Source organism: Haplochromis burtoni, unplaced genomic scaffold (genome assembly GCF_018398535.1).
Source record: "Haplochromis burtoni strain Fernald_Lab_line unplaced genomic scaffold, NCSU_Asbu1 Contig_133, whole genome shotgun sequence".
Taxonomy (NCBI): Eukaryota; Metazoa; Chordata; class Actinopteri; order Cichliformes; family Cichlidae; genus Haplochromis; species Haplochromis burtoni.
The window spans coordinates 1,275,593-1,299,080 of record NW_024582494.1 but is presented as its reverse complement, the minus strand read 5'-3'; the positions used below and the strand labels follow the sequence as shown (position 1 = coordinate 1,299,080).

Genomic DNA, 23,488 nt, shown 5'->3' with positions numbered 1-23,488 from the left:
TGGCGCGCGCTCAATGTCCGCGTGAACCACTTCCTCAATATTTAGGAAAGCGCAGTTTGAGACACAGCGACGCTTTTTATTACATCACAAGACAGAAAAAGCCCGAAGAGTGTTTTTTTCCTCTTTATTTTTAATATCTCCCCTCAACTTTAGGCAACACTACAAAGACATTCAAATAATAGGACAGAGAGGTTCACGCTTCCCGTTTCAACAATACAAAAAACAGACCGCAGCATCCCTCGGAAATAAAATAAGCAAGTAGTATACTGTGATGCTGTTGGTAAATGAAGATAAAACTAAAAATGCGCATCAACTCTGAGCCAGAGGTGCGTAAAACGTCGGCTCCCTTGTCTCTGTGACATACCGCTCATCAGGATTCAAACCAGACAAAACCCATAATTGTTCCTCTTAATCAGTAATACATAACATGAGGCAGGCACAAGGAAGAAAGTCAAAAGGACTATAACGATTTAGTCATTTCAGTAAGTATTCAGTCTCATTTTCTCTCTTCTTCTAACCATACTCTGGAAGAAAAAAAGATTACTAGGTAATATTATTTAAATTATACAATTATGGCTGCATACAGTGCTTCAGTCCCTCAGCATGCTACTGAACTGCACCAAGGAAGATTTCTCCCTTCAGAGGCAGATTAACTATCACCAGAGAAAGCCACCTTTGGTGGGCCGGTTATTTTAGACTTATTTGGAAACAGCGGGGATTTTTTGTGTGTGTTACCTTTAAGCAAAGTAAAGATCACTTCATGTACTGTGCTCGCTCACTCTTATCTGACCTCCCTCACAGTTTCAAAGCTTCCTGCCCACTTTTCACAATCTTAGAAACCAGTTTCAGCAGCAAATATTCTGCACCAGTGTTAATTCAAGAGTCGGGATGATAAAACTGAACTCGCCCGAAGAGCAGCAGCGTCCAGCTTTTTCTTCACGGAGAAAAGCTGCAAATAAAGTTTAAGGTGCTGATGTTTAAACTGCACTGGAGGCTTTAACATCATAGCAAACAACACAACGGCACACAAATTAGTGGTGGTTCGTATACTGCGTGTAAAAAGAGGAGTTTACTCCCTTTATTCACTCCGCACACTGAAATCAGAAGGAATTGCAACCAATCGTCAGTCCCTTCCCTCCTTCCGAAGCTTCATCCCCCACAGTTTAAGGGTAGATGTGTAACATGTAGAGTCAAAGTTATATTTGTACGTGTATAGCTGCGTGTTAAGATTGTTTTTCGAGAAAAGAAAGAACGTTTAATGTTGTGACATTCTACCAGTCTCTAAACTAGTAAATGCCTCTGCTCCGGAGGCAGAGGTCAAGCACTCGCCGCCTCTTCCTTCTTGTCTTTTTTGCCTTCCCCCTCGCCTTCGCCCGTCTCGCTGACATCCCGTCGACGCTTGCGGTTACGTGCGCTGGCCTTGGATGCTGGCAGGGACTCCATGCCCAGGACCTTGTGGATCTGACGGAAAGCAAGCAGCCGCAGAGCATGCTGGGAACAGAGAGGATACAATCGATAGATAGACAAAGTTAAAGTGCTTACTAAGAGCTCATACTATGAGAGATGCTTATACATAATTAACAGTGATAAAACAGAAAATAGAGTAAAAATTAAGTTTAAAAAGTGAGACTGATACTGTGTGAGAGTCGTGCAAATTGCATTAATATATAATATGCACAATAAGAAAGCATGAAGGTATAATAGAGAAACACAGGTGTGTTCACCTGTCACAGAACGAGAAGTTATTACAGTTTTACAGAGGATGTTATGAACAACTTCCTGAATGTTCTTTATGGCAGTGGGGTTGAACATGAGAAGTCTGAGCAGGAATGGGAATCCAGTACTCCACTTCCTTGGACTTATTAGCCTGCCTGCCTGTGAATCCTACTCACTGGTTCCAGTTGTGCTACAATCAGTCGATTTCAGACGTATCAGAGGAGAAAAATATGGACATTACTTTTATTTTTACTGCACAAAGGGACGACAGCACGATGGCAAACTGAACCCAGGACAGAAACAACTGCATCGTACTGCTAACACACACAACGTTGGCTCTTTGCAAGCATCTGCACAGACGGCATGCTAACGCTAAGCTAGCCAAGAACCCAGAGTAAAAGCTGAGCGAACGCCGACCCCGGGCTGCAGCTCAGCTTCTACCTGTTGGTGTTTCTAAAGTAGAATCGCCATGGCGATCGCATTAAAGCGTCTTTGTGCTGGTTCTTATTTTTGCTTTGCGTTTTCCCACCTAAATGCTAAGACAAAGGTCACACGTGTATCCTCATTAGGACAGGGATTTGTGTTAATCTGCATGAATGATGAACGTAACGTCTTTTTGATATGTTGCTTAGCAACGGTGACTCTCAAAGCGGAGCGATAAGACAACGAGAAGGGACTGAATCAATATTGGAATCGGGTTCGCTAAATTCCCATCCCTACTTGTTAGTGCCTATGATGGTCTCAGGTGTACAGCTGTGTGTGGGTACCTGTGCACCGGCAGTGATGTCCTCTCTCGCTTGAAGTTCCATGCTTTCCAAAGCATCTGTTGGCTCCTTCTCACAGGGGTCCATCAGACCTGGTCCGTCTGAGTGAAGGCAGGAGAAAGAGAGTTAATCGCTATTTTGTAGCAGCTCAAAGGGAAGCAAATGCGACTAAGTTCTGCACGTGGCATTCATCGACTGCTTTCCTTAGCGCGTGTGTGTGTGTGTGACCTGGCAGCAGGATGCCGGTGGAGATGCACTCCAGGACTCTGCGCATTGCCTCCCCTGGGCTAAGTGGGCCTGTGGCACTGCTGATAACCTTCTCCACCAGCAGCTCCATCGCCTGGAAGAAGAAACAGTCAAATGGAAGAAGACATCACATGTCACGTGTATACTGTCGTACTGCCTGTCCATTAAACACCAGCTTAGGACATTTGAAACTATCGCCTCCCACACAGTCCAATCGAGTCTGACCGAGTTATGAATGCTCAGCATGCTTTGCATAATGTTCCTTCGTAGATCGACCAAGCAGACAAACAACAAGACAAATGAAAGAGAGAAAACCTCATCAATAAGCAAAAACAGGATAAATGAAGCCACTTACCCAGCAGGGGATCTTCCCCCAGGTGGGAACCCGCTGACATAAATCTCTCAACACCCGAATGATGATCACACAGGACTGCAGACCGTTGGCACGAGCCTCCAGAAACAAAGCAGACAAAAAAGCATATGCAGTCATGTTCAAAAGGATGTCTGAGGATATAATAAAAATATCAGCTTCTAAATTATTTACATGCAACCTGAGATGGACAACAACGCGACATATTGCACAGTCATCACTTATTTAACAAAAAAAACTAAAAGCAATGACTCAGTAGATTGTAGAAACATATTTAGCTTCAATAAATAGAAGTGGTGGCTGTCTGTATGACTTTGTAAGTCTGCTGCGTGGGAATTTTTGGTGCAACGTATCTCGATGTTCGCCGGTCTGCAACGCTGCAAAGCTAGGCTCGTGTTCTCTCTGCAGAGAAGAAATGTTCTCGAAACAAGCCGTACCACACTTTTTCTAACTGTACGGTCATGAACGTTAACATCTCACATGCTGAGTGAGGCCTGCAGAGTCTGAGGTGTGGCTTATGGGTTTTCTGCAATTTCTGAGCACTGTACGTCTGAATGTTTCCATTACAGTTCAGTTATATCGGTAAAGCTCTGAATCACAACAACAGCCTCTTGCAGCCGTTTGTAGAGAATCACCTTCCCTTCTTATACTGGACCAAGTGTACCTGTTCATCTGTCGCAGACACTGAGCGTGCTCAGACGCTGCACCCTGCATTTCTTTCTGTCTGCAACTACAGCTGCTGTGATAAAGGAAGGATGGGACTTTTGCCCAAAGATACAGTCTGTCAAACCAAGAAAATGTCTCATCATGGTAAAGTTATCTGGTTAAACAGAATTACTCCTGTGATGAAACAGAAACTAGAACACTTATCACTGCAGAGGAACAACACAGAGCGATGTGAAGCACCTGAGAAGTAACGAAACAGCAGCACAAACCACAGAGAGAGCAGCCAGTGGGCTGGCAGCATCTTCCTCTTACCAGAAACCACCGGTGAAACAAAATCTCACGATCTGTTTCACCAGCACCTTTATGAACATAGCTCAGAGATAACGGCATGTCATGGGAAAAGCCTGGGTGGCAGCCTCGCGTGCTTGAAAACAAAAACAGACGATTCAATCCCGGCTCGCAGCGCCGCTCATGTGGCCTCAGCAGCTTACAAACAGCGTGGGGCAACGTCTCACACACCTTGACCGCCGCAACCGGAAATGACCCAGATTTTGTTTCATGCACCGGCTCATCATGTGACGACTCACATGATTAACTGTGGATCAACGACTCTCAGAGGGGACCGCTCGGGAGCCGCTCGGATGACACGTGAAAATCTCTTCACGAATCAAAAAATAAGTCCAACTGCCTTAATTTCAAACACTCACCACGGCCATAATCACTAAAAGCTGCTTTAAGTGTCTTTCATTTAACTGCACAGCTTATCAGAAGAGTTAAAGGGAAACTGAACGTACACACACACATACCTGAAACCATTTGGCATGGCGCAGAGCAGCTAGGTATTCCAGGCATTTCTTCTTATTCAGGAGATCAGGAGGATCCTTCTCAGCCACATCTGTAGGAGATAACGTACTGACTTCATGACTTACAGCCAAACCAGCGCAAAGCCCACATACTGACTGCACTACCTAAGTGTAGGTGTTGTATCTCTTGACGTACAGTCACTGATCAGAGATGTAAGAGTGAGAGTACCTCACAAGGAGAAACATTTCCATCAGTCCTTAAATTCTCTGGTTTGAAGTTGATGGATGAGAAAATGAATGAGGGGGAAAGATGAATGAGAAGGGAGGCATCGAATAAGAATACAGGCATGTGTAAACCAGGAGGAATTCCAAAGGATGCTTTTTACACGATGACTAATTCCCGCTCAGTTTAATGCCGACTTGTGTACGCTCACAGTCCGAGTGCTGCTGTCTTTGGTGAAACTCTGGTGGACTTTGAGGCATGGAGAATTAAAAAAACCTGTATGCTACAAAGCCCACCGAAGCTGGTTTTCCTCCCCCTGCGCATACACTCATGCCACTTTATTAGGTATACCTCAGCAGTACTGCGCTGGACCCCTTTTGCTCAGCCGCGACTCTTCACAGCATAGATTGACTAATGTGCTGGAAACATTGCTACAGTTGCTGCAGATTATCAGGTGCACATTTACGAGGTGGCTCCCTTTGCACCACATCCTCAAGGTGCCCTACTTCTACTGCAATCTGATGGTTATGGAGGTTATTTGAGTACCATGCACTCGCTGTCATGTTCTGCTGAAAGCAGCAATCAACACGCGCCCACAAAATATCCCCCACCCCATTACACCACCAGCCTAATGGGGTGCAGGCGTAATGTGCACTGAGAGGTGCTCTTCTGCACACCGTGTTTTGGTTTTCTTTTGATTTTTTAAATTTAGCGTTGGCTTCCTGTTAGCTCGAGGCAGTCTGGCCATTTCTCTGAGAACCCAGAGAACTGCTGAATCCCAGCAGATCAACACTTTGTGAAATGCCCAAACCAGTAAAACCATTCCCTGTTCAAAAGTCACTTAAGTCACCTGTCTTCCCCGTTCTTGAGTTTCTAAATATGATTGGCTAATTAGATATTTGTATCGTTGAGCAGCAGAAAAGGTGTACCTAATGAAGTGGCCAGTGAGTGTAATTCTGTCTCGCTGCAATTACAAGAAAAAGAAAATATTTAAACACAAATCTGTGTCTTTCTTCGAGTCCTGATCAGACAGCGGTCTTATTATTCAGTAATATTAATAAGTATTAACAATCTTCCAAACTGAGGAAGTGAGAGAAACTGGCACAAAGTGAAAAACAGCAAAATCCAGTCAAAGTGCAGCACACTCCCACCAGTGATCACCAGACTTTTAGAAGTTTTCCATGATGGACTCGGAGCTGTGACTGCTGGATTTCCCCTGTTTGCCTTTGACGTTGGATGACTAACAAAAAGTTACTAAAAAAAGTGTCTGATTATATCTTTTTGAACTTTTTAACTCAAACTTTAGTTTGGAAAGTTTATCATTCTGTAACAAATGTCTCAACTTTGGTTCCGCACTGCTTGGTTTCCTTTAATCTGTCCTAACTGTCTTTATAGCTAATTAATCAAGCAGCCATAGGGACAAAAGTAAGGACTGTCACTTCATATTTTAGGACAATATCAACGTCAATAAGCAAACAACAACAAAAACAAGAAGATGAACGTAATTAGTCGTGGAGTGACGGAGCCTGTGTCTGTGGTGGATTTAGATCATGAAGAAAGAAAAAGGACAAAAAAGGTGGAGAAATTTTGAGGACATTTTTAAGACTAGCCATCTAAAAATGACACATGGTGGTCTTCTCCAGAGCACTCCAGATGAGGTTACTGATGGCTGTAATGAAGTAATACTGGGGCTTTCCACACTTCCATGTTCACTAGAACTGTAGCAACAACAAAGGAGATTAGCTTTCTCACAGGGCAAATGCAGAACATAAAGCAAGCAACTTTTATTTTGAAGTCTACACTCGCATACCACCTCGAAAGACAGACCCACATTTATCACAGCTCTCAGAGTGGGAGCTCAGTGTCAGTGAACAGGAGGGCGATCCTCCTCTGAGAAGCTTCATAAAAGTGGGTGAACTTCTCAGTGGTATGTGTACTCCAGTGTGGCTTCAGACGAGCCTTCGGCTTGCCCAGGTCTGCTGATACAGAATCGGATGCACTGATCAACAAACCCAAACAAAAAAACAAAAGACAGCGGCCACAGAAAACATCTCTAACATGTTTTCCAAATGTGAAAAAAAACATTGCAATGCTGACATTTACTGGAGCGGGTGGAGGAGTGTTTGCAACACAATGATCTTAGACAACTTTGTTGTTTTGTGGGGGGAAATAAATGCAACGCTTCGCTAATGTCCGCTTAAAATTCCTCGATCATTGTGAGGCGGCGAAAGGACACTCCAGCACCGTATCATCGATAATGCCACACGATGATGCAAGGATGAGACGCGAGGGAACGGGAAGTCGCTGGACCTCAAAATCCCCTCAGTGGTATCGTCGCAAAGACGGCGAGAGAAGCAGAACTGCACCGGTGTGTATACGTGAGGCTTTTTGTAAACGTTTATTTGAACCGTTTCCATCCTTGGGCATTATCTGGACAGCTCCCTGAAGGTTTTATCTGAGCATGTGTTCACAGGATAAACACACAGCTCAGTGGCACAGAAAGGTCGGAGAGCCCGGCTTTTGGTTCCCATGTTGTGGAAAAGAAATAAAGAAGTTGGGGACTATTGCAGCTGCAAAAAAAAAAAATAAAAAAATGGGGAAATGAAAGGCGTGGGACAAATGAATGCGTGATTTAATTCTTATTTCGGGGCTGAGAAAAGACAGAAAAAAGGAGAAATCTCGACTGTGGGCTTAGTTAAAAGTCCCACATGAATTCTTGTGTAATTTTTAAGCCTAAAAATTCAGGCTGCTATTGGGTGGAAAGGGAGGGGGCGGGGTCTCTATATATAAGTGTATTACACACATAGCCAACATTTGGTCGTCTGGTACTGAAAGCTTTGGCTTCTCTAACCTTTCTCAGCCGCTTTTCCTCCTGCCTGCTTGTCCTTCTCAGCAGCAGGGTCCTCCCTCATCAGCGGCGAGGTGAGAGATATGGTCACCTGCATTTTGGGCTCCTTGCTTGAAAATATCACGATGTTCGCCTCCTCGGGGTGAGCCTGCACCTCATACTGATCTTCAGAAAAAGTCTGCCGGTTAAAAGGACACTTGGGATTACTCACTACAGAGGAGAAGTGGCGTAGGGACAATGAATAGCCTTGTTTGGCAGTAATACAGGGACGGACTGAAATATTTTAACTCGACTTCTTTCTTTCTTTTTTGTCCCCTTCAAGACAATTTAGGTCCCTTATTTAAAAAGCTCAAAAGCTGTTCATCGACAGTAACTTTGTAGCCATAATACTTATTAAAAGAAAGGGGCTGCTAAGGAAGAAAAGTCCCATCTCACTCTGTAGGGTTCAGGTGTCATAACCAGGCAGTAAGTCTAAAGATCAGTGAAAAGCACCTGCAGTCAAACACTCGTGGCAGCTACAGCAGGAGGAAGAAATGGTGAATAATTACAACACATCGCAACCACGTTTCCTCTGTCTTGCGAACGTTACTCTGAAAGCAGCGACAATTTAAAAATGCACACTGGTCTTCCCACTCGGCCTCTGGCAGCTCGGCCGTGAACATGAAAGGACCTCCCCCAAAGCCACAAATCACACAGTATCCCCACAAAGTTGTGTCTCTGCAATTGAACGAATTCATAACTTTACTCTTTAACGCGACATTCAGCTTTTAAATTCTCGCTGCAAAGACGTTTTTAATTTCGTGCAGTCACGTTAAAAATAAAAGCACACTTTCTTTAGCTTATACAGCTTCACTTATCAGGACTTAATCTGGTCATTAGGTCTTAATTTAAACACAATCTCAGAATGACATCACATATTACTCAGTGTCAGTATTTATTTAACAAAACATTTATCCAAATGCAGAAGCTGTGCGTGGAAATCTTACTCCACCCTCGCTGCTTTCACAATAATTAGCCAAGTATGAAGCATTCATACGCGTCATCACAGTCCTCCCAGGAGCTCGGATACATTCATACGTCAAGACTCTACGGGCTTGAGTCAGCTTGTGAAATGTTGAAGTCTGTGTCAGTATAATTATAAGAAGACTGAGTGCAGGTTGCCAGGAGACTCTTATCTCTAAAATCTTTTTGCAACGCTGCGTCTGAGGAAACCACATGACTTGGAACGAGTTATCTCAGAGGCGTTTGACCACAATGCACAGCACCGTGTTTGATGAAAACCAAACGTATCAGCGAAAGCCCCTCAAACCAGCTGTTAAACGCAGCTGATGATTTGGGCTTGTTTCGCAGCCACAGCACCCAGGAAACCATGAGGGCAGATATACGTCCCCACAAAGGTTTCTCAGATCAGCTGTCCTGTCCCTCCTTGTGTCCCCAAACTGAGAGTGTGGGTGTTAATATTGTTTACGGTACTGTTACTTTCCTTCTTGGTTAAGATGTCTTTTTGTATTTTATTACAGTCTTTTAACTGGACCGCACCTCGGTCGACTGTGTTGGATTGGCGCCGTCTGCCTGACCGCCAAAGCTTGCCCAAATATTGGAAAGAGCAGAATGACCGAAAAGAGAAGGTGCACAGACGTTAGCCTTAAGAGAGCTGTGCACAAACCTCAATGAGGTGAAGCGATGCTGGAAAGACGAGTGAACCAAAATGCCTCTACAATGACGTAAAGGACTGACAGTCATACAGAAATGATTGAATCATAGGGTGTCCTACATGTTTCCACACTCTGCTTCTGCATTTTAATTTCGTTTTTGTTAAACAGACGAACACGCAATGCACTAAGACACGCTTTGTTGCTCATCCCTCTAAGGACACGAGTATTTTTATTACGTCCTGACAAGTATAACCGTGGCCCGGGTGTACTTTCCTCTTATCACGACTGTACGTGTGGATGACAAACTGCTCTTTTTTCTGGCTCTGGGGGACACGTGCATACAGTCACCTGCTCTGTACCTGATGAGCTGCAGTGGGATTGGTATTCGAGTTGCTAAAACCTCGTTTCCTCTTGTATAACAAACAGTATTACAAGTGAAAACTTCCGGTTTTCTGTCTTTTTCTTGCACAACCGTGAAACCTCAGGGTCCAGGCCTTATGACTAAAGTCATAAGTCAGTGATGACAAACAATAAAATATCCACAGCGCCTGATAACTCGACTGCATATCGAAATATTTCTGTTCTGCTTTTTAATCCCACATACAGTAACTGTCAAAATAACTCAGGATCAAAGTCGCACACATCACAGAAAGATGAAACCGTTGCCTAAAGCGTGTCTTTTGTGAGATTTGCTTACCGCCAGCTCCTTTGGCAGCTGCTTGGCGATGCTCTTCAGTAACGAGATGGTGGGTTTCTTTGCAGTCAGCAGGATGAGCTCCACATTTCTGTCTCCGCGAAGCAGCAAGCCTTTGGCCAGGATTCCCACCCTCATCACGCCTTTCAGCAGCCGGGCCGGGCTCTCGGTCCTGCCAGGCAGACACACAGACACAGGCTTTGATTTGTTTCTGTTCTTCTGCTTTGGGAACTATTAGAAACGCGCAGCACGTAAAATAAATAAATAAAAATCACATGCTGGATAAATGGGAATTATCTGCCAGGTTTTTACCCTTTTTCATCTCCTCCTTCAGCAGCACCATCATCAGTCAGTGCTTCCTTCTCCAGCAGAGAGTCTGACACCAGTTTCAGGGCTCTCTCCGAGTGGGAGACGATCCTCTGAACAGCCTGCAGCTCCTCTTCCACTGGGTAAATAGTGGAGTGCTTGGCCATGATGTGGCGGTCGTCGAGCGAGTCAGGACGACGCACACAAGACTGAAGCGAGACGGGAGGAGGAAGTGGAATCAGATCTTGTTTTTCTTGTTGTTGTTGTTTTTCCAGGTAACAGATGAACAACAAAGATGCTGTTTCAATGCTCACCAGTAGAGGGGGCACTGGCATCCCGGGGCGGCTCATCAGAGGTGGAGGTGCCATCCTGCGTCTCTGCTCCCCCCAGTACATCTGCTCCTCCTCCACTCTCCTCCAGTACAAGTCCTCCTCATATCGCCTGCAGGAGGAGGAAAGGATTCGAATGCCATTCGTCAAGAATAATTTTTTCCAGCGGAGAGAGGCGCACGCTCTGTCTGCCATTAATAATACATCAGACTTATAAAAAGTCCTGCACCAAAATCTAGAGCATCGCCTAAGATTCAGCTGAAGTGAACCTGAGAATGTGAACAGGGAACTTTTTAATCGGGTGAAACGATGAAATCTGAAAAAGTCTGATTTCACTGTAACGTTTCTCTGGGGGTCAGTGATATCAGAAACATAACACGAGTGTAAAAATAAGATGAAAAAATTACATTTCTCCACGCATTCATGCAAATCTGCCAGTCAGCTACTCAAATTTGGCACATCCTCTTTGGTTTTACCTGTACGCATGCCCCCCCCCCAGGTCAACGTCTGACTCTGACCTCATCTCCATGTGCCAGCGCTGCTCGTCATCTCTCTGCCGCTTCAGCACCGCCTTCTGCTTCTGCTTCTTCAGCTTGCTCTCCTGCAGCTTCCTGGCCCGGTTACTGGGTTTGATCTCCACGGGAAGCTCCGGGTTCACTTTCTTCTACAGAGGGACAGAAAGCATGTGATGAACATGTTCTCGTCTACTCTGTCTCTTCACAGATTACCCGACAGCGTTTTTCTTTCCATTTCAAGTTTCCATAACGGACTTAAACCTCCGTTTGGTTCTGGACAGCTGAGGTGGAACGACTCCGCTTAGAACCAGATTTCATACAAATCCATTTGAAAATGAACCTCATTTGATTTCATACCTCAGCGCTCTCTCTTTAGCACCACCCCATGTCCACTTTGTAAACGACGCTCCATTATAATAGCAGAGACAGCAGGGTATGCTACTTTGTGGCTGACAAGATTAGATTAAGGTCTCGCTCAGTCGGAATCCATCACATCATATTTGGTGCTCAAAAACAACCATAAAGAAAATTCCCTGGCATATCTCAGCGGAGCTGTTTGGGAATCACCGCTAAACTGTCATTTACGCGCGTTACTTCACAACAGACACATGGTTTCAGTGAGGATTGTCAAACTCTGTTCCAGAATACGCAGCTTTGGCTCAGCAATGCTCTTCATTTCTACCTTGTATTGCAGCCTGTGCCTTCTTCCCTTCAGGTGCATGTCTTTCGCGTTGGGGTCATTGAAGCTGCACTCGCACAGTTTACAGTGGAATCGAATCACTTTTCCATCATCATTACGAACCTGAAAACGAAGAGAACTGGCATGAGTTTGAAACAGTAATGAAACCTTTATAAATGCAGCTCATAATGACGTGTAATGTTGTCACAATTAGGCTCCATGTCAGTCCTGATAACTGCTACAACAATCACCTTCACTAATATTAGAGATCTCTTGGTTAACCCGAATGCTGCTGTGTCCCATGATGACTGGAAACTGCCGGCAGGATAAAGCAGGTAAATATAACCTCACAGCATTTCACAGCTGCCGTCCGTCACTGGACTGCCATCAAACCCTTTTCCCGCCTACCTCTTCTACATAGTCGTGTCCCACTGGCTGGATGTCTCCCTGGCCTCCAGCTCTGTCTCCATCCTCATCCTCGCTCTGCGGTTCCATCTTCTGGACTGACGGCTGCGCAGGCTCCTCGACCTTGGCTGCAGCCACCACCACCACCGGCGCCGCTGCTGTTGCTGCAGCGGCAGTGCTGGCTGGCTTATTGGCTGTGAAGCAGGGCAAATGTTAACACTTTCAGGAGGTCGCTGAAGGCATACTCGAGGCTCGTTTAATGGAAGACGCAGCTCTTCTACTTCCAGTTTGATCCCCAAGTTTAACAACAGTTTCACAACTAAAGGAATTACTAAGAAAGGATATCCAAGAAGCAAGCGTTAAATGAAACGGCTATGGAGAGATACACGACTAACTAATAAACACTAAACATCGTTCAATGTGAACTAATTTAACGCAACCACAAAGAGAACAGAGAATATTCCTTTTCTGTCCTTGCAGGTGACATTTCTCTGCAAACCGTTAAAGAGCTGTTAAATCTTCCTCATCTTATCGTTTTTATTCTCATCGTTTATTTTTACAGGTTCTAGTCATCGTATTGTTTGCATAGCGTGCCTTTGTCATGTGCGCAGCGCTGTGTGCCGTCAAGTTGCTTAAAACAAATAGTCCCCACAGCTGCATGAATAGACTGCACTTCATTTTACTGATTTATAGAAACTAAACACTACAGTTGCAGCTGCACTGCAAACGTGTTCAGTGTGAAATTGCATTTCAGTTTATTTTGTTTACGCTGGTACGATCTGCCTGCAGAGAGGAGACCACCCTGACCTCTGGCTCCTGGTGCGATGTTGGTTTTTAGTTCTAGTTTTATTTTAGTTGATTTTATCTTATTTGTAAATAAAGCGCTGTTTTAATTTTTATGTATTATGTGTTTCATTTAATGCCGTCAGCGTTAATCTCGTTAAAATGACGTTAACGCCATAACTGCATTAAAGCGGGAAATCTCCGTTAGCGAGTTAGCGCGGATCGCCCCATGCGCGGGGCTGCACGGCGTCGACGCGTTAGCGCGGTTAGCTCGTTGACGGCGTGCAGCACTAGTTTTATTTTTTACTGTTTTGTTTTATTCTGTCGGTCTTAACATATTTCCTGTAGAGCTCCTTGGTCCTGTGCTGGGGTGTTAAAGTAATAAAGATGGATCAGATATGCTGTCGATGAAGAGGCGCTACTTAGATCATCTGTGAACTCACCCAAAACATAAATATAGATTTAAACCAGACAAACCTGCTAAAGCAAATGTTTTTCCTTTGAATTATTTTTATTATGGTTGTTATTATTATCATTCTTAAGGTAAGTGTGCACCGTTCATCTGAATTAGTGAACACTGAATATTAAAGATCCAACATTTTATAACAGCTGAACAAACTTACAAATGACAGTTATTCTGGAAGGCGGGGGCTTCTTGACTGGTGTTGCTGTTTTAGCCGTGCTGTTTGCAGCCACCGGTTTGGGAGCTGCAGCAGGAGTTGCAGTGGTCGATGCAGAAGTGGAGGAGGACGAGGAGGAGGAGGAGGAGGAGGGGACTGAAGGCTTCCCGGCTGTCGTGGTTGTGACAACTGGAGTAGAATTCACTAACACCGGCTCAGTGGAAGGTATAGGTTTCCCCAGCTTGGTGTGAAGTTTCACCACCTTTCCGAGGTCGACAAAGACAGACACAAGGAGACAGACCCATTTAAGGCTGCTGATACTTAATCCCACCCCAAATCCCTCTGGGAGGTTTTGTTCCAGGACTTGGCAGGTCAAGTGGAACATCACATGTGTACGCCACAGTCACGATCACTACTGAAAGCATGTCAGCTGCTTATTTTATTCCTTTAATAACAGCAAATATGGACAGACAGAAAGATGGGGAGAAAAGCCCCACAGGGATGCGTACCTTCTGATGTTTGGACCCACGGATATGAGCAGCATAAGCATCCACTCCTGTGCAGGAGACGTCACATAACTCACAGCGTAACTGCGTCTGGACCCCTCTGGGGCCGTTGCTGGGCCCCGTCTGCCCTCCAGACTTTAGGGCTGCTTCCTTTTTCTTGTGCTTCTGGCCCTCCAGATGCTCCCGGTACGTCTAATGCAGTAAATAAAGATGAAGCCAGTCAACAACACGAAGCATCTAAAACAATCGTGGACGCTTTCATTGATATACACCTTTGAAGCAAACGCTAATATTCTAACGTCTTTTTTTGCTTGTATTTTAGTGATTTAATACAAAGCATTATATAAATTAGAATTACCGTAATTGTCGGGCTATAAGCCGCTACTTTTTGCACCAGCTTTGAACCCTGCGGCTTTTCTATGGATTGTCCGTGATTTTTGTCATATCGTAAGACGATTTGTTTTGTGTGTTCCGCTGTTGTACGGCACTACGTTGCCTGGCGGAAGGATCGGGGTTCAAGAGTGGTATGTTAGTCACATGTCCGTCCGCCAGGCAACGTAGTGCCGTACGAAGTAGCGCGAAAAACAAACTTCAAAGTAGCGCTACGCGTTCAGCGGGAGGCGTGGATGATGAGCGGCGATAAACTTGCGAAAAGCAAGTTATGCCCAACTCCACCGGTGGATTCTGACAGCGTGGAAAAGTGTGAAAACATCCACGATCACCAACGGATTTCGAAGGGCTGGACTGCTGCATGATGGAGAGGAGGACACCGCCACGGCCCTTCTGAGGGTGTTCGACTCTGACACTGACAACGAGGATTTCTTTGGTTTTGAAAGTGACAACGAAGGAGAGAAGAAGAGTGGATGACGAAGCCATCCTGAGCCTGTTTGTATCCGACACTGGAGAAGAGGACTTTGGTGGTTTTAGTGGCAGGAAGATGGTGGTGAATGACTGACTTTTCTTCTTGTTAAAGCTGTGTCACTGCACCTGAGCCTAAAAGGTAGTCCGAATCTATTTTTCTGGTGTGCTGCAGGTTATTGTTATGTACTACATTTGTTACTCATTCATGAAGCACAGTACATGTTTTGTATTTGTAATTACCGCTACTTGTACATATACCTAAAAAGTTGTGCAAATATGTACCCGTAACTTGTTTTTCAAAATATTAATAAAAGGGGTGTGTCTCCAAACAGCCGTCTCTTTCCTGATTCGCTTTGTGCATATTCTCTTACATATGATGAGTCAACATTGAAACACCTGCGGCTTTTAGTCAGGTGTGGCTCATGTATGTACAAAACAGGATTTCCCCTGATTTTAGCTTGTGCGGCTAATATTCGGGTGCGCTTTGTAGTCCGGGAAATACGGTAATAAGGTGCTCCTATTTGGCGCTGTGTTACTACTACACAACTTCACTGCTCAGCAGCCTCCGTAAGCTTGAATACTGGGACAGGAACATATTCTCTACTGGCCCTACTGGCGCTCCAGCTCACTGCAGACTTCCAGAGTAGCAGGAGGACATCTGTTACTAGCTTCAAGGTCCTTTATAAGAAGGCAGCAAAATAGTCACGACAACAGTAGCAATGACTCATCTAATAGAGCCGTGCGGCCGCCGCAGATAACGTGCCGAAAATACTGAAAACACATCAGGGAAGCTCCAGAAACACAAAATTAAACATGTTTTCCTCACTTCTGATGGCCTACCTGAGGGCCTGCACAGCTGATCTTGCAAATGTCACAGTAATGAAGCTGCGGCTGCTTGGGAGGCCCTTTGGGCTTCTGCAGCTTGCTCTGGTGAAACGTGGGCTTTTTGTAGGCGTTTCCAGTCGGAGCGGTCACCATGTTGCTGCCCGAGTTACTCCAGGACGAGCTGGTCAGCTGCTTGGGTGGCGGCTGAACGGGGGCCTGCGGCTGCTGCGGCTGCTGCGGCTGCTGAGGTTGCTGTGACGGCTGCGGCTGCGGCTGGGACAGAGTCTGCTGGGGCGGCTGATAATAGGTGGGGGTGGATGCCGAGGTGTAGCCGACTGAATCATAACCAGAGTAGCTAATGCCTGAGGGGTGAGAGAGCAGAGAGAGGGACACGAAAGCAAGCAGGATATGGGTCAAACAGTCAGCAGTCATTCAGGAAATAAGCTGCATTCAGTTTCATCCACTCTGCTTTCACATCTGAGCTTCAGCCTTACAGATGTCAGTGATGTAACACATCATCCACCAATGAAAGGCAAATATTTATTCACTGTAAAATCATTTAGTCTGAGTTTGCTTTCATTTGAATAATCTGTGTAACATTTACCGTGTTTCCCTGTCAGCTACATTAGCTTCTACCTCGCTTCTTGTTTTCCACATCCAACATGTCTGAGCTTCAGCTTTGATGAGTAATATCAGATTGTATGCACGAATTAGCACGACCTGTGTGCAGTCACAGTTAAACGTGCAGCTAATTAAACAGGTTTTCTATCTTTAGCCGATAGCTTATCGTTGTTCAGTTCTACCTGTAACAAAAACACATAAAAAGAAATAACAAGTTGGCTGAAATGTTAGCAGCTTTAAAGCGCGTCTATAAACCGATGTTGACGTCACCTGAGTAGGAGGTGGCTGCGACGCTGGAGCTGAACGAGGAGCCGAGCGTGTACGACGAAACTGGCGTTAGAGGCTGCTGGACACTCGTGGACACTGGGTAGATGTTGTAGCTGGTAGACACAGAGCTGGAGGGGGCGAGGGGTTTCAGTGCTGTCACCTGCCTCTGGGGGGGAGGCGGCTGATTGTACACAGTGGAGGTGGCTGGACTGTAAGCACTCTTCACTCCTACTGATACAGAAAAATGCGACAGAACTGAGGGGTGAAGGAAAACAGAGGAGCAGCAGCACAGGTGGAGAGGAAGGACAGAGAGAGCTGAAGGATACGAGTCATAGAGTTCGTGTTCAAGAGAGTTTCTGGCAGAGCAGGCAGGATCTTCATTTCACTAACAAATGAGTGGCAGAGACGTGCACACAGAGAACAGTGCAGACGTTTTAGGCACTTATCGGGCATAAGGCATTGTTCTGCATCACATCCGGCGTTTCATCTCTGTGCCACGCTCACAAAGAGTCAATCAATACATTTCGGCTTCAATGATTTCCAGGGACAAGGAACAAAATAAAGACATTAAAGCTGCCGAGGTTATCGGCAACTCGAAGGAGCTCAGGGGATGTATGTGAGCCATCGAAAGCTGCTATCTGGTTTTGAAGGACATTTATAGAAGGAAAAACAGCTTGCAGGGATCCGAAGATGCTGTTCATACGATCAATAACAGCTGCACCACCACAGCAGCATCCAGCAGTCATCAAAAGTCTAAAGGCTCGTGACATTTCTAGAAGAAAGTATCACTGATGAGTCACAGGACGCTGCTCCCAATCGAGCCGCTGCACCGAAAATCGAACCAAAGAAGAAGCAGAACTCGCTCAGCTGCTGGACTTTATTCTTCCAAACTGAGAAACTGTGACTGATATCGACGTCTTATTTAAAAGGAAAACTGTAACAAGGGCATCAAAAGCTACGTTAGATCACAGCCTGACTCGTGTTTCTTGGACACAACATGCTATATTAAAAAAAATGACCACTCTGGTCAACTTCCTGTACCAGTCAGTCTTTTCTTTTATTCACAGATCTTTGTTTCTTTATTCACTGAAACCAAATGAGGTTAAACTTCCACGCTGAAGCTTTTTAATCGTGGAGAACGTAACAGGCTATGTGTCATGAAAAGTTCTCCCAGACGATGAATAGAGTTGAAAAAGTGAGAAATCATAGCAAAGAAAAATAATCACAGGTTCCCTGCAGGGAAGGCAAAGATGGTTTAAAATGAAATCAGCTGGTTTGCATGCACCAACCTAATATTATTGTCCATAAGAAGCAGAAATCAACTCATTTTACACTGTTTGGACACTGGGAATGAAAAAGACTCACCAGTCTGGTAGTAACTCTCTGTAGGCGTCCTTTGAGCCGTTGCTATACTCGTCTGGTAGTACTGTTTGTTGTCATAGGTAGTCACTGCAGCAGGACGCCCGTAATTGTAGTTGTCCTGCTGGTGTTCACAAGAGAGCATCCAACCCACACATATTAAAACTTGAGCAATGCAGACAATTTAATCGTGCACAGATTCTCTCTCAGGTTAAATCATCTGAATTCTAAAATTCCTCAAAACAAAACCTGCTTTGCAAAAATCCGGCATGCAAAATGAAACAGAAGAGCAGAAATCATAAGAGAAGCGCAAAGAAACTGACCGTGTCTGAGTATACCTGGTACGTCTGTGGGGTAGTGGTTGGCTGCGGGGGATCGGGCTGTCTGTAGGTGTAGTCCGGGGGCGCCTGGTGGCTTTGGTAGGCCGGGTAAGGGGCCGAGACCACAGGCCGGGCGGCCTGGACCGGAGCTGGAGAGTATGAGGCGGTCACAGCGTGAGCCACAGCCGGAGCCTGCTGGACGCTGTAACTCGCTGTGGAGGGATGGGAGTAAGCTGGGGGAGGCTGGGTACTGCAGGATGGGAGAGGGAAGAAAGGAAGACGCGACATTTAAATGACTCAAAACATTTTGACATATCTTGTCACACCCACGCTGTCAGGTATTTACCACAGGAATGTGACAAACCAAGTATTCAGTCCAAAATATCCTTGTTAGCTGAAGCACAGACCACAGAGGTGAGTCACTAACATCAACGTCCGGTGCAAAAAGGAAACTGCTATCACTTATCTTAGTTATTTAAACTGCAGCCAAGAAACAGCAGGACTCATTAATAATATGCAAAAAGCACGGACACGACCACAGTGGTGATCATTTTACTCAGTTTACTTTACATACATCCCTTTACATGTATGCATAAGCATGCACCTCACTGCGTTTGGCACCGCTTAAATGCTAAACTGCATTTTTGTTTTTGGAGTCAGCACGCTGTGCAGCACCAACAACGCTGAGACGAATTTAAACCGAAACGTTTATTACAGCAGAAATGAAAGATGATAATCAAACACAGTTAAGAAGTAACTACAGAATACTTCTCATTGATGATTGCAGTGAACAAACTAATCCGAGCGCTAACAGACTCAAAAGCCACCTGACGAAAAGCAAAGAATAATGATACACACCCTCACTGAAACCACAGTGCGGTGAAGAAATATGTAATTCATGATTTATTTATTCATTTTGCCTTTTTAGCTCATTGTTTCTCTTGCAGTAACACGGATATTGTGATGCATCCCTGTAGACTGAGCTGCAATGTCTGTATCGTGTTTTAGAAAATGAGAAAAGAGGAGCCGGGGAAACACCCTTCAACCTTGTTATGAGTGCTGACATTGCACAGCTGGTCCACCAGAGGGCACTGTGCAGCTGTTCTGCTGAATTTGGAGAGGCCACAAACAAGAAGCTGACTGAGAAGCGTCAGAGAGAGTAAACAAGTGCTTCTTAATGAAAATCTGTTTATTATTGTGCACCTCAAAAAAAGAAAGAAGAAATTTTAGCTTTTTAAATCAAATATTAGTAACTAAAAATCCAATACTGGTCAGATTCTAGTATTATGACATCATATTGATATTGAGTCGTGGTGAAGAGGGAGCTGAGTGTAAAAGCGAGGCTCCCAATTTACCGGTCGATCTACGTCCCTACCCTCACCTATGGCCACGAGCTGTGGGTAGTACTAGTGACCGAAAGAACGAGATCGCGGATACAAGCGGCGGAAATGAGCTTCCTCCGAAGGGTGGCTGGCCTCTCCCGTGAGAAGTTCGGCCATCCGGGAGGGGCTCAGAGTAGAGCCGCTGCTGCTCCACATCGAAAGGAGCCAGCTGAGGTGGTTCGGGCATCTGACAAGGATGCCCCCTGGGCGCCTCCTGGGTGAGGTGTTCCAGGCATGTCCCACCGGGAGGAGGCCTCGAGGCAGACCCAGGACACGCTGGAGAGATTATATCTCTCGGCTGGCCTGGGAACGCCTTGGTGTTCCCCCGGATAAGCTGGAGGAGGTGGCTGGGGAGAGGGAGGTCTGGGCCTCTTTGCTTAGGCTGCTGCCCCCGCGACCCGGCCCCGGATAAAGCGGATGAAGATGGATGGATGGATGGATATTGATTCTTAGCTCTCATCTCATCAGGTCCAGTCCAAAAAGGCTCGGCAGTGCCTGTACCACCTCCGACAACTGAGGAAGTTCAGGATCTCTCCAGTGATCCTCAAGACTTTCTATGCAAGTGCTGTGGAGAGCATCCTCACACAGAGCATTGCATCCTGGTTTGGGAACCAAAAAGCTCTTCAGCGAGTGACCCGTACGGCACACTGCTGCAGGACTGCTCTCCCCTCCCTTCAGGACACCTACACCAGGAGATGCTGAACTACAGCAGCTCAGCTATTGAAGGACCCGTCCCATCCCGGCAACAGGCAGAAGGTTCTGCGCCATCCGGAGGAGCTTCTATCCTCAAGCCATTCAGGTCCTAAACCAGAACATGCCCCCACCCCCCACCCTCCCTCAGCATCCATAAGTGACTGAGACAGGACTTACTCCTCTAACACACCCCAGCCTGACTCTTCTAGACACTTTAACACCCACTTGCACAATGTACATTTTTCAGATTTTTTTAAATTATTTATTTAATTCATTTAATGTACATAGTTCACTTACTTACTGCACATAATGTCCTCCTGTATATATTCACTAAATGTATATAATGTCCTTCTCTCCTTTTGCACAGTCGAGGAGCGCGTCAGGATCCACTTCACTGCATCTTGTACTCCTATAACTATGAATGTGACAAATAAAGAATCTTGAATCTGTATCATTACCAATCACTTTAAAATACATGCATGGCTGCTCAGCATGTTTGCATGTTTTTGAAGGCACAGTAATTATAGGCAATGACATCAGTGACTCCAGCTGACAGCCTTCAGTGTCAGTCTGGACGAGAACATTAGTGGGCTTAAATTAAATGATGCCTTAAAGGCAGAGGTGTCACATTCATTGTCACTAATGGTCACACAGAGGACCTGAGCAACAATGACATATTTATACAGTTCACTGATATTTTTATGTTATAAATAAATCCAGGCAAAGTAATGAATTTTTAATGTTGTTCTGCAGATTTGTCTGCAAGTCTTATGCAGCCTGTGGAGAAGCTTTCATATAATGCAAAAACATTCATGAGGCGGATTAACTGTGCAGTACAGAAACTGGATGTACACTAAAGTACAGCCAGCCTTTCCTGCTCCAAACGATGCGACTAGTTTAGGAAAAGACTCACAGCGCTGCAGCTGCACGCATCCGTCTGTCACGCCTTATCTTTGTTTGTTTGGGGTTCAAACTTCAAACCAGCCATGTGAATTATATTCTTTGAAAATACAGCAAACAGATACACAGCACTCTCTGTGCAAACAGTCCATCTCCCACGTCAGTGGAAACTTTGCTTTCGCTGCAGTCAAAGCTCCACTTAAACCCGGCCTGCACTTCCCTGGAAATGTAGCTACATGCTGTGCAAACAATGGCCAATTTCTCCTGTGCATCTCCAGCTACGTTTCACTGCAGTTTGTTTTGTTTATCAGTGAGAGAAAATCAATTAACACCTTAGTATAAGGAATAGTAATCATAGTCGCAACATAGGGACTCGACATAGGGACATATCAACAAACTCCTGGAGGGAGATTGCAGAAACTACCGGAATGACTGTGAGGGAACGCACACAGAAGTGTAAAAAACTTCCCAGGACTTGGGAAGTAAGAAAGTCCCAGCCTTTCATTTGTTGTTAGATTGCACAAGCTGTGGAAGCACGCCTGTCTATTTAGTCTCGCATGGGTGCAAGGTTCACGACACACAGCTACGACCTAAATTATGAAGCAGCTAAAGTAACGGGTGGGCCAGATTAAAATCTGTGAAGAGCAGGATTTGGTCCAGCTCGTAAGGTCACAAAAGAGCACACGTGTAAGTCTATAGCACGATTTTAATTAAAAGTACAAAACAAAAGCTCTGTGTGGTTCTTGACAGAGGAATTCCTGACAGCCCTTCAAACAGGTTTCAACACAGCCAAAAGAAAACTGCTGCAAGCTCAGTTTATTTAGTGAAACTTTAAAAAATGTCTGCACGTCAAATGGTCTGAATCGACAGACTTCTGCCAGAAATTTAGAGAAAACTTTAAAGAACATCACACCATGTGCTCCCACAGATTTCCCCAAAAATGATTGGGAACCCAACTCGGTGTCTTTAGTCGGGCACGACACTGCTGCCCTAAATCCAGGTCAAAATATTCGAAGACTCCTCTCGGCCTGTGAGTGTGCTGTAGATGTTTGGATCACTGCCCTGACATGATGAAGAGCATAGTGAACTGGTAACTCCTGCCTATAACCAGTTTATCAGCACAGATGTGGTGTGCAGCATAAGGTTAAATACTGCATATTTTATCAGTGCTGGTGGCAGAGAATGACAGGGGTGAATTTTAATACAGGTATAAAAGGCAGAAAGAGGCCGCAGAGGAAAGCAGTCCGGTTTGTCAGGTTTGTTGGCTTAATGCAGCACAACAGACAAGGCATGAAAACCTTCACAGTTCACTAACCGCAGGATGATGGCTCCATCACATCACTAATTGATTACCTGTCAAATTCAAAGGCTAAATGAAGCAGGCAAACTTGGCCAAATTATGCAAATGCTGCTGCTGCTTTTCCGAGGGCCTCTTTGCTCTGTATGGCTGCATGTCAGATAAGTCAGAGAATGACGTTTGGGGATACAAGACCGTCAGTGGTGTCAGATCAGAGTTGGCCCTCTTTAATCCTAAACGCCGGCCAAAATCTAACCCGTCACAGCTGCAGCCAGCTCGGTTTCGTTACCCGGCTAAAACACTTCTTTCTACTGACCCCGTTTAATTATGTTACAGCACAGAAAGTGTTGAAGCATCGAACCAACTGGTGCAGCTGTATAGCGCTGTGGTTCACCTAATGTCAAGCTGCAAGCGCTGGCCTGCGATCTCGGCCAGCTAATGTTAGCTAACCGAACCAAGCGGGTCAAGCTAGCCGTGTATCCCTGCGCTGCCACGCAGAGAAACCCCACGGGTGACCGTGTCTCCGCCGATACACCTCGGCAGCTGACACCTTCGGCTCAACGCGCTCGCTGACACCAACCCACGTCACATGAATTACCTGTACTGCGGACCGGCACCATGTGTGAAGCCGAAATAGTTGCTTGCAGCCATCTTGGCATCTCCGGTACAGTACAGTGTGCTGACAAACAGCAGCGGAGCGGTGACACCGAAACTCAAGATAGTTCCCCCCCTCGACTGCTGCTAACGGTCACATACCGGAACTGGATCGGAAAGACACGAAACGGTTACAAACAGGGAGCTTTCAGCGAGGAACTCCGTGTGCGCCGTGTAAAGT

General features: G+C 45.5%; 1 protein-coding gene across 7 annotated transcripts; it reads right to left on the bottom strand.

Annotated features, from left to right (window-relative positions):
- Positions 1-108: 108 nt before the first annotated feature.
- Positions 109-23,398, bottom strand: zfr2 (zinc finger RNA binding protein 2). 7 transcript variants are annotated; one of them, XM_014336374.2, is made up of 19 exons: positions 23,252-23,398; positions 18,385-18,631; positions 18,068-18,185; positions 16,706-16,933; positions 15,830-16,176; positions 14,132-14,320; positions 13,626-13,884; positions 12,223-12,413; positions 11,818-11,937; positions 11,139-11,284; positions 10,606-10,732; positions 10,298-10,500; positions 9,989-10,157; positions 7,640-7,814; positions 4,569-4,657; positions 3,082-3,177; positions 2,709-2,820; positions 2,484-2,581; positions 109-1,491 (listed from the first exon to the last, which is right to left on the bottom strand). In XM_014336374.2, exons 1-19 carry the CDS (start codon positions 23,302-23,304, stop codon positions 1,318-1,320), a joined length of 3,141 nt encoding a protein of 1,046 aa, XP_014191860.1. In that variant the 5' UTR covers positions 23,305-23,398; the 3' UTR covers positions 109-1,317. The 7 variants fall into 7 exon arrangements, with proteins under 7 accessions (XP_014191860.1, XP_014191861.1, XP_014191862.1 ...); XM_014336375.2 differs by having other exon boundaries at positions 16,706-16,930; XM_014336376.2 differs by having other exon boundaries at positions 18,068-18,182.
- Between the last annotated feature and the right edge of the window lie 90 nt (positions 23,399-23,488).